Source organism: Columba livia, unplaced genomic scaffold (assembly GCF_036013475.1).
Source record: "Columba livia isolate bColLiv1 breed racing homer unplaced genomic scaffold, bColLiv1.pat.W.v2 Scaffold_1747, whole genome shotgun sequence".
Classification (NCBI taxonomy): Eukaryota; Metazoa; Chordata; class Aves; order Columbiformes; family Columbidae; genus Columba; species Columba livia.
Window position 1 is genome coordinate 45,078 of NW_027043072.1, and position 13,864 is coordinate 58,941.

Sequence of the window (13,864 nt, forward strand, 5' to 3'; positions counted from 1 at the left end):
CCGAACTCCTGGGTCCCTTCCGCATTGCAGGGTTTCCCCCCCCCCCCCCCCACTCCTAGGTGCCTTTCCCGGACGCCTGGGTCCCTCCCGCATTGCAGGCTCCCTTTCCCGCACGCCTGGGTCCCCTCCCGAACTCCTGGGTTCCTCCCCCGGACGCCTGGGTCCCTCCCGCACTCCTGAGTCCTTTTCGCGTTGCGGGGTCACCTCCCCGAACTCCTGGGTCCCCCCCTACCCCCTTGGGACCCCCCGTGGCTCCTCAACCCCCCCTGACACCCCAAATTCCCCCCCATGGGGCGCCCCGAACCCCGCGTGGGCCCCACAGTGACTCAGCGGCCGTTGCCCCTTTAAGAGCCGGGACGTTGCGGCCGTTGCCCCTTTAAGAACCGCGCATCTCGTGGGGGGGGGGGCGTAATGACGTCACAACGCCGTCGCCCCGCCCCGGCCCGTACGCCACGAGCAGGTGGGGGGGGGGGGGAGCGGATTTTGGGGTGAAATCAGCGGATTTGGGGTAAAAAAGGGGCAGATTTGGGGTAAAAAGCGGCAGATTTGAGGTAAAAAGGGGCAGAATTAGGGGTTTGGTGGCGGATTTGGGGTGAAAAGGGGCAAATTTGGGGTAAAAAGCGGCGAATTTGGGGTGAACGGGGCAGATTTGGGGTGAAAAAGCGCAGATTTGGGGGGGTTGGGGGCGGATTTTGGGGCGAAAAGTGCAGGTTTTGGGTAAAAAGAGGCAAATTTAAGCGCGAAAAGGGGTAGATTTGGGGTGAAAAGTGCAGATTTGGGGGAAAAGGGGCAGATTTTGGGGTGAAAAGCGGAGATTTGGGGGTAAAAGGCGCAGATTTGGGGGGACACGTGTGGTGGGGGAGGGGCGCCGCCCGGACGCCTGGGTTCCTGCTCCTACCCTTCAAACGCCCTTGGGGGGGGCGGGGGAGGGAACAGCCGGACGCCTGGGTCCCTCCCGAACTCCTGGGTCCCCCCGCCCCCTCCCCCCCCCAGAACTCCTGGGTCCCTCCCCGGACGCCTGGGTCCCCTCCCGAACTCCTGGGTCCCCAGCACTCCTGGGTTCCCTGAACATTTCGGTTCCTCCCGAACTCCTGGGTCCCCTCCCGAACGCCTGGGTCCCCTCCCGAACTCCAGGGTCCCTCCCCGGACTCCTGGGTCCCCTCCCGCACTCCTAGGAGCCCCAGAACTCCTGGGTCCCCTCCCGAACTCCTGGGTCCCCTCCCGAACTCCAGGGTCCCTCCCCGGACGCCTGGGTCCCCTAGACATGTGGGTTCCCCCCCAGAACGCCTGGGTCCCTTCCCGGACGCCTGGGTCCTCCAGAACTCCTGGGTCCCTCCCGCACTCCTGGGTCCCCCGGACGCCTGGGTCCCTCCCGCACTCCTGGGTCCCTCTCAGTCTCCCGGGTCCCCGGACGCCTGGGTCCCTCCCGCACTCCTGGGTCCCTCTCAGTCTCCCGGGTCCCCCGGACGCCTGGGTCCCCCCCGCGCTCCTGGGTCCCCCCCGCACTCCTGGGTCCCTCCCGCACTCCTGGGTCCCCGGACGCCTGGGTCCCTCCCGAACTCCTGGGTCCCACCCGCACTCCCGGGTCCCCCGGACGCCTGGGTCCCTCCCGAACTCCTGGGTCCCTCCCGCACTCCTGGGTCCCTCCCGCACTCCTGGGTCCCCGGACGCCTGGGTCCCTCCCGGACGCCTGGGTCCCACCCGCACTCCCGGGTCCCCCGGACGCCTGGGTCCCTCCCGAACTCCTGGGTCCCCTGGACGCCTGGGTCCCCCCCAGTCTCCTGGGTCCCTCCCGCGCTCCCGGGTCCCCCGGACGCCTGGGTCCCTCCCGCACTCCTGGGTCCCCCCGCCCCCAGAACTCCCGGGTCCCTCCCGAACTCCCGGGTCCCTCCCGAACTCCCGGGTCCCTCCCGAACTCCTGGGTCCCCCCGCCCCCAGAACTCCTGGGTCCCTCCCGAACTCCTGGGTCCCCCCGCCCCCAGAACTCCTGGGTCCCTCCCGAACTCCTGGGTCCCTCCCGAACTCCTGGGTCCCCCCGCCCCCCCGCCCCCAGAACTCCTGGGTCCCTCCCGAACTCCTGGGTCCCTCCCGAACTCCTGGGTCCCTCCCGAACTCCTGGGTCCCCCCGCCCCCAGAACTCCTGGGTCCCTCCCGGACGCCTGGGTCCCTCCCGCACTCCCGGGTCCCCCGGACTCCTGGGTCCCGCCCAGTCTCCCAGGTCCCCCGAACTCCTGGGTCCCTCCCGAACTCCTGGGTCCCCCCACCCCCAGAACTCCTGGGTCCCTCCCGGACGCCTGGGTCCCTCCCGAACTCCTGGGTCCCTCCCGAACTCCTGGGTCCCCCCGCCCCCCCACCCCCAGAACGCCTGGGTCCCTCCCGGACGCCTGGGTCCCTCCCGAACTCCTGGGTCCCTCCCGAACTCCTGGGTCCCCCCGCCCCCCCGCCCCCAGAACTCCTGGGTCCCTCCCGAACTCCTGGGTCCCTCCCGGACGCCTGGGTCCCTCCCGCACTCCCGGGTCCCCCGGACTCCTAGGTCCCGCCCAGTCTCCCAGGTCCCCCGAACTCCTGGGTCCCTCCCGAACTCCTGGGTCCCCCCACCCCCAGAACTCCTGGGTCCCTCCCGGACGCCTGGGTCCCTCCCGGACGCCGGGGTCCGTGGCTGAGCTGCCGGTCCCGCAGGAGCCGCCATGACGCCGCCGGTGCCCGCGCTGACCCCCGAGCAGAAGCAGGAGCTGGCCACCATCGCCCAGCGCATCGTGGCCCCCGGCAAGGGCATCCTGGCCGCCGATGAGTCCACCGGTGAGCACTGGGGTATACTGGGATAGACTGGGAGGGACTGGGATATACTGGGATGGCACTGGGAGGGACTGGGATACACTGGGATGGGCTGGGAGGGGACTGGGATGGCACTGGGATAGACTGGGATGGACTAGGGTGGCACTGGGAGGGACTGGAATGGCACTGGGATATACTGGGAGGGGACTGGGATGGACTGGGATATACTGGGATGGCACTGGGATATACTGGGAGGGACTGGGATGGCACTGGGATATACTGGGATGGCACTGGGATGGCACTGGGATGGCACTGGGATGGACTGGGAGGGACTGGGATGGCACTGGGATATACTGGAATGGCACTGGGAGGGACTGGGATAGACTGGGATGGCACTGGGATGGACTGGCATGGACTGGAATGGCACTGGGATGGGCTGGGATGGCACTGGGATATACTGGGAGGGACTGGGATGGGCTGGGAGGGGACTGGGATGGCACTGGGATATACTGGGAGGGACTGGGATGGCACTGGGATAGACTGGAATGGCACTGGGATATACTGGAATGGCACTGGGATGGCACTGGGATATACTGGGATGGCACTGGGATATACTGGAATGGCACTGGGATATACTGGGAGGCACTGGGATATACTGGGAGGGACTGGAATGGCGCTGGGATAGACTGGGATGGCACTGGGATAGACTGGGATGGCACTGGGATAGACTGGGATGGCACTGGGATATACTGGGAGGCACTGGGATATACTGGGAGGGACTGGGATGGCACTGGGATAGACTGGGATGGCACTGGGATATACTGGGAGGGGACTGGGATGGCACTGGAATGGACTGGGATGGACTGGGATGGACTGGGAGGGACTGGGATGGCACTGGGACAGACTGGGAGCTACTAGGAGGGGATTAAGAAGCACTGGGAGCGTATTGGGACATACTGGGAGACACTGGGAGCTACTGGGACCTCTGGGGAGCATCCCCAGGAGCCACGGGGTGGTTACTGGTTTATACTGGTTTATACTGGTTTATACTGGTTTATACTGGGATGGGTGCAGGAAGCATTGGGAGGGATCTGGGGTCATCGGGGGGACCCTGAGACCCCTGGGAGCTACTGGGACCTCTGGGGAGCATCCCCATAGAGCCACGGGGCGGTTACTGGTTTATACTGGTTTATACTGGTTTTTATTGGGATGACCCCAGGGAACACTTTAAAGGGTCTGGGGTCATTGGGGGGACCCTGAGACCTCTTGGGAGCTACTGGGACCTCTGGGGAGCATCCCCATAGAGCCACGGGGTTCCAACTGGTCCGTACCGGTTCCAACTGGTCCGTACCGGTTCCAACTGGTCCATTCTGGTTCCAAGTGGTCCGTACCGGTTCCGAGTGGTCCACACCGGTTCCAACTGGTCCACTCTGGTTCCAACTGGTCCGTACCGGTTCCAAGTGGTCCATTCTGGTTCCGAGTGGTCTGTACCGGTTCCGAGTGGTCTGTACCGGTTCCGAGTGGTCTGTACCGGTTCCGAGTGGTCCACACCGGTTCCAACTGGTCCACACCGGTTCCAACTGGTCCGTAATGGTTCCAACTGGTCCGTAATGGTTCCAAGTGGTCCATTCTGGTTCCAAGTGGTCCATTCTTGTTCCGAGTGGTCCGTACCGGTTCCGAGTGGTCCGTACCAGTTCCAAGTAGTCCACACTGCTTCCGAGTGGTCCGTACCGGTTCCAACTGGTTCCGTACCGGTTCCAACTGGTTTGTACCAGTTCCAAGTGGTCCATTCTGGTTCCAACTGGTCCGTACCAGTTCTAAGTGGTCTATTTTGGTTCCAAGTGGTCCGTACCGGTTCCAACTGGTCCACTCTGGTTCCAACCGGTCCCGTACTGGTTCCAACTGGTCCGCACCGGTTCCAACTGGTCCATTCTGGTTCCAACTGGTCCATTCTTGTTCCAAGTGGTCCGTACCGGTTCCAACTGGTCCATTCTTGTTCCAACTGGTCCGTACCGGTTCCAAGTGGTCCACACCGGTTCCAAGTGGTCCACACCGGTTCCAAGTGGTCCGTACCGGTTCCGAGTGGTCCATTCTGGTTCCAACTGGTCCATTCTGGTTCCAACTGGTCCGTACCGGTTCCAGCTGGTCCACTCTGGTTCCAACTGGTTCCGTACCGGTTCCAACTGGTCCATTCTGGTTCCAACTGGTCCACACCGGTTCCAACTGGTTCGTACCGGTTCCAAGTGGTCCATTCTGGTTCCAACTGGTCCGTACCAGTTCTAAGTGGTCCATTTTGGTTCCAAGTGGTCTGTACCGGTTCCAAGTGGTCCGTACCGGTTCCAAGTGGTCCATTCTTGTTCCGAGTGGTCTGTACCGGTTCCAACTGGTCCGTACCGGTTCCAACTGGTCCACTCTGGTTCCGAGTGGTCTGTACCGGTTCCGAGTGGTCCACACCGGTTCCAACTGGTCCACACCGGTTCCAACTGGTCCATTCTTGTTCCAAGTGGTCCACACCGGTTCTAACTGGTCCATTCTGGTTCCGAGTGGTCCGTACCGGTTCCGAGTGGTCCATACCGGTTCCAACTGGTCCACACCGGTTCCAACTGGTCCGTAATGGTTCCAACTGGTCCATTCTGGTTCCAAGTGGTCCATTCTTGTTCCGAGTGGTCCGTACCGGTTCCGAGTGGTCCGTACCAGTTCCAAGTAGTCCACACTGCTTCCGAGTGGTCCGTACCGGTTCCAACTGGTTCCGTACCGGTTCCAACTGGTTTGTACCGGTTCCAAGTGGTCCATTCTGGTTCCAACTGGTCCGTACCAGTTCTAAGTGGTCTATTTTGGTTCCAAGTGGTCCGTACCGGTTCCAACTGGTCCACTCTGGTTCCAACCGGTCCCGTACTGGTTCCAACTGGTCCGCACCGGTTCCAACTGGTCCATTCTGGTTCCAAGTGGTCCACACCGGTTCCAACTGGTCCGTAATGGTTCCAAGTGGTCCATTCTGGTTCCGAGTGGTCCGTACCGGTTCCGAGTGGTCCGTACCGGTTCCGAGTGGTCCGTACCGGTTCCAAGTGGTCCATTCTTGTTCCAACTGGTCCGTACCAGTTCCAAGTGGTCCATTTTGGTTCCAAGTGGTCCGTACCGGTTCCAACTGGTCCATTCTGGTTCCAACCGGTCCCGTACCGGTTCCAACTGGTCCGTACCGGTTCCGAGTGGTCCATTCTGGTTCCAACTGGTCCATTCTGGTTCCAACTGGTCCACACCGGTTCCAACTGGTCCGTAATGGTTCCAAGTGGTCCATTCTTGTTCCGAGTGGTCCACGCCGGTTCCAACTGGTCCACGCCGGTTCCAACTGGTCCGTACCGGTTCCGAGTGGTCCGTACCGGTTCTAAGTGGTCCATACTGGTTCCAACTGGTCCGTACCGGTTCCAACTGGTCCACTCTGGTTCCAACTGGTTCCGTACCGGTTCCAACTGGTCCATTCTGGTTCCAACCGGTCCCGTACTGGTTCCGAGTGGTCCGTACTGGTTCCGAGTGGTCCGTACTGGTTCCGAGTGGTCCGTACCCGTTCCGAGTGGTCCGTACCGGTTCCAACTGGTCCACACCGGTTCCAACTGGTCCACACCGCTCACGCAGGCAGCATCGCGAAGCGCCTGAGCTCGGTGGGCGCGGAGAACACGGAGGAGAACCGGCGCTGGTACCGGCAGCTGCTGTTCACGGCGGACGCGCGCGTGGACCCGTGCATCGGCGGCGTCATCCTCTTCCACGAGACGCTCTACCAGAAGGCGGACGACGGGCGCCCCTTCCCCCAGGTCATCCGCGCCAAGGGCGGACTGGTGGGCATCAAGGTGGGACAGCTAGGGACACGTTGGGGACATCACAGGGACATCGGGGGTTGGGGACGTTGGGGTGTTGGTTGGGTTTGGGGTGATGGTGTCAATGGAGGAGCCGCATCTAAGGGGGTTCTTGAGATGGCCTTGGTTGGGTTGAGGTGGGGACACTGTGGAGACACCATAGAGACACCATAGGGACACATTGGGGACATCATGGGGACATTGGGGGTTCGGGGCCGTTGGGTTGTTGGTTGGGTTTGGGGCGATGGTGTCAATGGAGGAGCCGCATCTAAGGGGGTTCTTGAGGTGGTCTTGGTCAAGTTCATGTGGGGACGCCATAGAGACACCATGGGGACATCATGGGGATGTGGGGACATCATGGGGACATCATGGGGACATTGGGGGTTCAGGGACGTTGGGGTGTTGGTTGGGTTTGGGTCAATGGTGTCAATGGAGGAGCCGCATCTAAGGGGGTTCTTGAGGTGGTCTTGGTTGGGTTGAGGTGGGGAGGCCATAGAGACACCATAGGGACACATTGGGGACACATTGGGGACATCATGGGGACATTGGGGGTTGGGGCCGTTGGGGTGTTGGTTGGGTTTGGGTCAATGGTGTCAATGGAGGAGCCGCATCTAAGGGGGTTCTTGAGGTGGCCTTGGTCAAGTTGAGGTGGGGAGGCCATAGAGACGCCATAGGGACACAGTGGGGACATCATGGGGACATCTTGGGGACATCATGGGGACATTGGGGGTTTGGGGACATTGGGGCGTTGGTTGGGTTTGGGTCAATGGTGTCAATGGAGGAGCCGCATCTAAGGGGGTTCTTGGGGTGGCCTTGGTTGGGTTGAGGTGGGGACACCATAGAGACACCATAGGGACACATTGGAGACATCATGGGGACATCATGGGGACATTGGGGGTTTGGGGACGTTGGGGCGTTGGTTGGGTTTGGGTCAATGGTGTCAATGGAGGAGCCGCATCTAAGGGGGTTCTTGAGGTGACCTTGGTTGGGTTAATATGGGGACACATAGAGACACCATAGGGACACGTTGGGGACATCATGGGGATGTGGGGACATCATGGGGACATCATGGGGACATTGGGGGTTCGGGCCGTTGGGGCGTTGGTTGGGTTTGGGTCAATGGTGTCAATGGAGGAGCCGCATCTAAGGGGGTTCTTGAGGTGGTCTTGGTCAAGTTGAGGTGGGGACACATAGAGACACCATAGGGACACGTTGGGGACACATTAGGGATGTGGGGACATCATTGGGATGTGGGGACATCATGGGGACATCATGGGGACATTGGGGGTTGGGGCCGTTGGGGTGTTGGTTGGGTTTGGGTCAATGGTGTCAATGGAGGAGCCACATCTAAGGGGGTTCTTGAGGTGGCCTTGGTTGGGTTGAGGTGGGGACACCTTGGGGACACCATAGAGACACCATAGAGACACCATAGGGACACATTGGGGATGTGGGGACATCATGGGGACATCATGGGGACATTGGGGGTTGGGGACGTTGGGTTGTTGGTTGGGTTTGGGGCGATGGTGTCAATGGAGGAGCCGCTTCTAAGGGGGTTCTTGAGGTGACCTTGATTGGGTTGATGTGGGGACACATAGAGACACCATAGAGACATCATAGAGACACCATAGAGACACCATAGGGACACGTTGGGGATGTGGGGACATCATGGGGACATCATGGGGACATTGGGGGTTGGGGCCGTTGGGGTGTTGGTTGGGTTTGGGTCAATGGTGTCAATGGAGGAGCCGCATCTAAGGGGGTTCTTGAGGTGGTCTTGGTTGGGTTGAGGTGGGGAGGCCATAGAGACACCATAGGGACACATTGGGGACATCATGGGGATGTGGGGACATGATGGGGACATCATGGGGACATTGGGGGTTGGGGCCGTTGGGGCGTTGGTTGGGTTTGGGTCAATGGTGTCAATGGAGGAGCCACATCTAAGGGGGTTCTTGAGGTGGTCTTGGTCAAGTTGATGTGGGGACACCATAGAGACACCATAGAGACACCATAGGGACGTCATGGGGATGTGGGGACATCATGGGGACATCATGGGGACATCATGGGGACATCGAGGGTTGGGGCCGTTGGGTTGTTGGTTGGGTTTGGGTCAATGGTGTCAATGGAGGAGCCGCATCTAAGGGGGTTCTTGAGGTGGTCTTGGTTGGGTTGAGGTGGGGACACCATAGGGACACGTTGGGGACATCATGGGGACATTGGGGGCATTGGGGGTTCGGGGACGTTGGGTTGTTGGTTGGGTTTGGGTCAATGGTGTCAATGGAGGAGCCGCATCTAAGGGGGTTCTTGAGGTGGTCTTGGTCAAGTTGATGTGGGGACACCATAGAGACACCATAGGGACACCATAGGGACACATTGGGGACATCATGGGGATGTGGGGACATCATGGGGACATCATGGGGACATTGGGGGTTGGGGCCGTTGGGGTGTTGGTTGGGTTTGGGTCAATGGTGTCAATGGAGGAGCCGCATCTAAGGGGGTTCTTGAGGTGGCCTTGGTTGGGTTGAGGTGGGGACACCATAGAGACACCATAGAGACACCATAGAGACACTATAGGGACATCATGGCGATGTGGGGACATGATGGGGACATCATGGGGACATCGGGGGTTCGGGGATGTTGGGGCGTTGGTTGGGTTTGGGTCAATGGTGTCAATGGAGGAGCCGCATCTAAGGGGGTTCTTGAGGTGACCTTGGTTGGGTTAATATGGGGACACATAGAGACACCATAGGGACACATTGGGGACATCATGGGGATGTGGGGACATGATGGGGACATCATGGGGACATTGGGGGTTGGGGACGTTGGGGTGTTGGTTGGGTTTGGGTCAATGGTGTCAATGGAGGAGCCGCATCTAAGGGGGTTCTTGAGGTGGCCTTGGTGGGGACACCTTGGGGACCCCTTGGGGACACCTTGGGGACACGGTGTGGCCGTGAGCACCCAAGGGCGTTGTGGCCTTGCTGGTGCCGTTGGGGGGCGTGGAGGGGTCCCAGGGCGGGGGGGGCCGTGCTGCTGGTGCCACTGGTGACCGTGCTGCCGCGTCCCCTCCCCAGGTGGACAAGGGGGTGGTGCCCCTGGCCGGCACCAACGGCGAGACCACCACCCAGGGTGAGCGGCGCGGGGTCCCGTTGTCCCCATTGTCCCTCTTGTCCCCATTGTCCCTCTTGTCCCCATTGTGCTTCTTGTCCCCGTTGTCCCCATAGACCCTGGTGTCCCCATTGTCCCCATAGACCCTGGTGTCCCTGGTGTCCCCATAGACCCTGTTGTCCCTGGTGTCTCCATTGACCCTCTTGTCCCCGTTGTCCCCATAGACCCTGGTGTCCCCATAGTCCCCATTGTCCCCATAGACCCCATTGTCCCTCTTGTCCCTGTTGTTCCCATAGACCCTGTTGTCCCTGGTGTCCCCATTGTCCCCGTTGTCCCTGTTGTCCCCGTTGTCCCCATAGACCCTGGTGTCCCTGGTGTCCCCATTGTCCCCGTTGTCCCTGTTGTCCCCGTTGTCCCCATTGTCCCCATAGACCCTGTTGTCCCCATAGACCCCATTGACCCCGTTGTCCCCATTGACCCCGTTGTCCCCATTGACCCCGTTGTCCCCATTGACCCCGTTGTCCCTCTTGTCCCCATTGTCCTTCTTGTCCCCATTGTCCCCATTGACCCTGGTGTCCCCGTTGTCCCTGGTGTCCCAGTTGTCCCCATTGACTCCGTTGTCCCCGGTGTCCCCATTGTCCGTCTTGTCCCCATTGTCCCCATAGACCCTGGTGTCCCCGGTGTCCCCATTGTCCCCATTGTCCCCATAGACCCCGGTGTCCCCGGTGTCCCCATTGTCCCCATTGTCCCCATAGACCCCGGTGTCCCCGGTGTCCCCATTGTCCCCATTGTCCCCACTGTCCCCATAGACCCTGGTGTCCTTTTTGTCCCCATTGTCCCCATTGTCTCCATAGACCCCGTTGTCCCCATTGACCCTCTTGTCCCCATAGACCCTGGTGTCCCCATTGTCCCCATAGACCCTTGTGTCCCCATAGACTCTGGTGTCTCCATTGTCCCTCTTGTCCCCATTGCTCCCATAGACCCTGTTGTCCCCATTGTCCCCATTGTCCCTCTTGTCCCCGTTGTCCCTCTTGTCCCCGTTGTCCCCTTGTGTCCCCATAGACCCTTGTGTCCCCATAGACTCTGGTGTCCCCGTTGTCCCTCTTGTCCCCGTTGTCCCTCTTGTCCCCATTGTGCTTCTTGTCCCCGTTGTCCCCATAGACCCTGTTGTCCCCATTGTCCCCATTGTCCCCATAGACCCTCTTGTCCCCTTGTGTCCCCATAGACCCTTGTGTCCCCATAGACTCTGGTGTCCCCATTGTCCCTCTTGTCCCCATTGTCCCTCTTGTCCCCATTGTCCCCATAGACCCCGTAGTCCCCATTGACCCCGTTGTCCCTCTTGTCCCCGTTGTCCCTCTTGTCCCCATTGTCCCCATAGACCCTGGTGTCCCCGTTGTCCTTCTTGTCCCCATTGGCCCTCTTGTCCCCATTGTCCCCATAGACCCTGGTGTCCCCGTTGTCCCCATTGTCCCTCTTGTCCCCATTGTCCCTCTTGTCCCCATTGTCCCCATAGACCCTGGTGTCCCCATTGTCCCCATTGTCCCTCTTGTCCCCATTGTCCCCATAGACCCTGGTGTCCCCGTTGTCCCCGTTGTCCTTCTTGTCCCCGTTGTCCTTCTTGTCCCCGTTGTCCTTCTTGTCCCCATTGTCCCCATAGACCCCGTTATCCCCATTGTCCCTCTTGTCCCCATTGTCCCTCTTGTCCCCATTGTCCCCATAGACCCTGTTGTCCCCATTGTCCCCATTGTCCCCATTGACCCTCTTGTCCCCATAGACTCTGGTGTCCCCATTGTGCTTCTTGTCCCCGTTGTCCCCATAGACCCTGTTGTCCCCGGTGTCCCCATTGTCCTTCTTGTCCCCATTGTCCCTCTTGTCCCCATTGTCCCCATAGACCCTGTTATCCCCGGTGTCCCCATTGTCCCTCTTGTCCCCATAGACCCTGATGTCCCCGTTGTCCCCATTGTCCCCATAGACCCCATTGTCCCTCTTGTCCCCATTGTCCCCATAGACCCCGTTGTCCCCATAGACCCCGTTGTCCCTCTTGTCCCCATTGTGCTTCTTGTCCCCGTTGTCCCCATAGATCCTCTTGTCCCTCTTGTCCCCGTTGTCCCCGTTGTCCCCATAGACCCTCTTGTCCCCATTGTCCCCATTGACCCTCTTGTCCCCATAGACCCTGTTGTCCCCATTGTCCCCATAGATCCTGTTGTCCCCATTGTCCCCATTGACCCTGTTGTCCCCATAGACTCTGGTGTCTCCATTGTCCCTCTTGTCCCCATTGCTCCCATAGACCCCAGTGTCCCCGTTGTCCCCATTGACCCCGTTGACCCCGTTGTCCCCATAGACTCTGGTGTCCCCATTGTCCCTCTTGTCCCCATTGCTCCCATAGACCCCGTTGTCCCCGTTGTCCCCATTGTCCCCATAGACCCCATTGTCCCCATAGACCCTCTTGTCCCCATTGTCCCCATAGACCCTGTTGTCCCCATTGTTCCTCTTCTCCCTGTTGTCCCCATTGTCCCCATAGACCCTGGTGTCCCCGTTGTCCCTCTTGTCCCCATTGTCCCTCTTGTCCCCATTGTCCCTCTTGTCCCCATTGTCCCCATAGACCCTGTTGTCCCCATTGTCCCCATTGTCCCCATTGACCCTGGTGTCCCCATAGACTCTGGTGTCTCCATTGTCCCTCTTGTCCCCATTGCTCCCATAGACCCTGGTGTCCCCATTGTCCCCATTGTCCCTCTTGTCCCCATTGTCCCTCTTGTCCCCATTGTCCCCATTGACCCCATTGTCCCCATTGACCCTCTTGTCCCCATAGACCCTGTTGTCCCCATTGTCCCCATAGATCCTGTTGTCCCCATTGTCCCCATTGACCCTGGTGTCCCCATAGACTCTGGTGTCTCCATTGTCCCTCTTGTCCCCATTGCTCCCATAGACCCTGTTGTCCCCATTGTCCCCATTGTCCTCATAGACCCCGTTGTCCCTCTTGTCCCCGTTGTCCCCTTGTGTCCCCATAGACCCTTGTGTCCCCATAGACTCTGGTGTCTCCATTGTCCCTCTTGTCCCCATTGCTCCCATAGACCCTGGTGTCCCTCTTGTCCCCATTGACCCTCTTGTCCCCATAGACCCTGTTGTCCCCATTGTCCCCATAGACCCTGTTGTCCCCATTGTCCCCATAGACCCTGTTGTCCCCATTGTCCCCATTGACCCTGTTGTCCCCATAGACTCTGGTGTCTCCATTGTCCCTCTTGTCCCCATTGTCCCCATAGATCCTGTTGTCCCCATTGTCCCCATTGACCCTGTTGTCCCCATAGACTCTGGTGTCTCCATTGTCCCTCTTGTCCCCATTGTCCCCATAGACCCCGTTGTCCCCATTGTCCCCATTGTCCCTGGTGTCCCCGTTGTCCCCATAGACCCCGTTGTCCCCATCGACCCCGTTGTCCCTCTTGTCCCCATTGTCTCTCTTGTTCCCATTGTCCCCATAGACCTTGTTATCCCCATTGTCCCCATAGACCCTGTTGTCCCCGTTGTCTCCATGGACCCTGTTGTCCCTCTTGTCCCCATTGTCCCCATAGACCCCGTTGTCCCTGTTCTCCCCATTGTCCCCAATGTCTCCAATGTCCCCATTGTCCCCAGGGCTCCACGGCCTCTTGGTGCGCTGTGCCCAGTACAAGGTGTCACTGTCCCCAATGCCCCCATCGTCCCCAATGCCCCCATCGTCCCCAATGCCCCCATCGCCCCCAATGTCCCCATTGTCCCCATTGTCCCCAGGGCTCAATGGCCTCATGGAGCGCTGTGCCCAGTACAAAGTGTCATTGTCCCCAATGTCCCCATTGTCCCCATCGCCCCCAATGTCCCCATTGTCCCTATCGCCCCCAATGTCCCCACTATCCCCATTGTCCCCATTGTCCCCAGGCCTTGACGGCCTCATGGAGCGCTGTGCCCAGTACAAGGTGTCATTGTCCCCATTGCCCCCAATGTCCCCATTGCCCCCAATGTCCCCATTGCCCCCATTGTCCCCACTGTCCCCAGGGCTCAATGGCCTCATGGACCACTGTGCGCAGTACAAGGTGTCATTGTCCCCAATGTCCCCATGTCCCCATCGCCCCCAATGTCCCCATTGTCCCCATTGTCCCCAGGGCTCTATG

General features: G+C 60.1%; 1 protein-coding gene across 1 annotated transcript; it reads left to right on the forward strand.

Moving 5' to 3' along the window:
• Nucleotides 1-348: 348 nt before the first annotated feature.
• LOC135577899 (fructose-bisphosphate aldolase A-like) lies at nt 349-13,638 on the forward strand. The gene is made up of 6 exons (XM_065048013.1): nt 349-460; nt 2,680-2,799; nt 6,406-6,617; nt 9,692-9,746; nt 13,488-13,527; nt 13,632-13,638. Exons 1-6 carry the CDS (start codon nt 412-414, stop codon nt 13,636-13,638), a joined length of 483 nt encoding a protein of 160 aa, XP_064904085.1. The 5' UTR covers nt 349-411.
• Nucleotides 13,639-13,864: the final 226 nt, after the last annotated feature.

Coding starts and splice junctions, on each gene's coding strand:
- LOC135577899 (XM_065048013.1), top strand. CDS start 412: ATGACGTCACAACGCCGTCGCCCCGCCCCGGCCCGTACGCCACGAGCA. Junction 461..2,679: donor GGCCCGTACGCCACGAGCAG/GTGGGGGGGGGG, acceptor CCGGTCCCGCAG/GAGCCGCCATGACGCCGCCG. Junction 2,800..6,405: donor GGCCGCCGATGAGTCCACCG/GTGAGCACTGGG, acceptor CCGCTCACGCAG/GCAGCATCGCGAAGCGCCTG.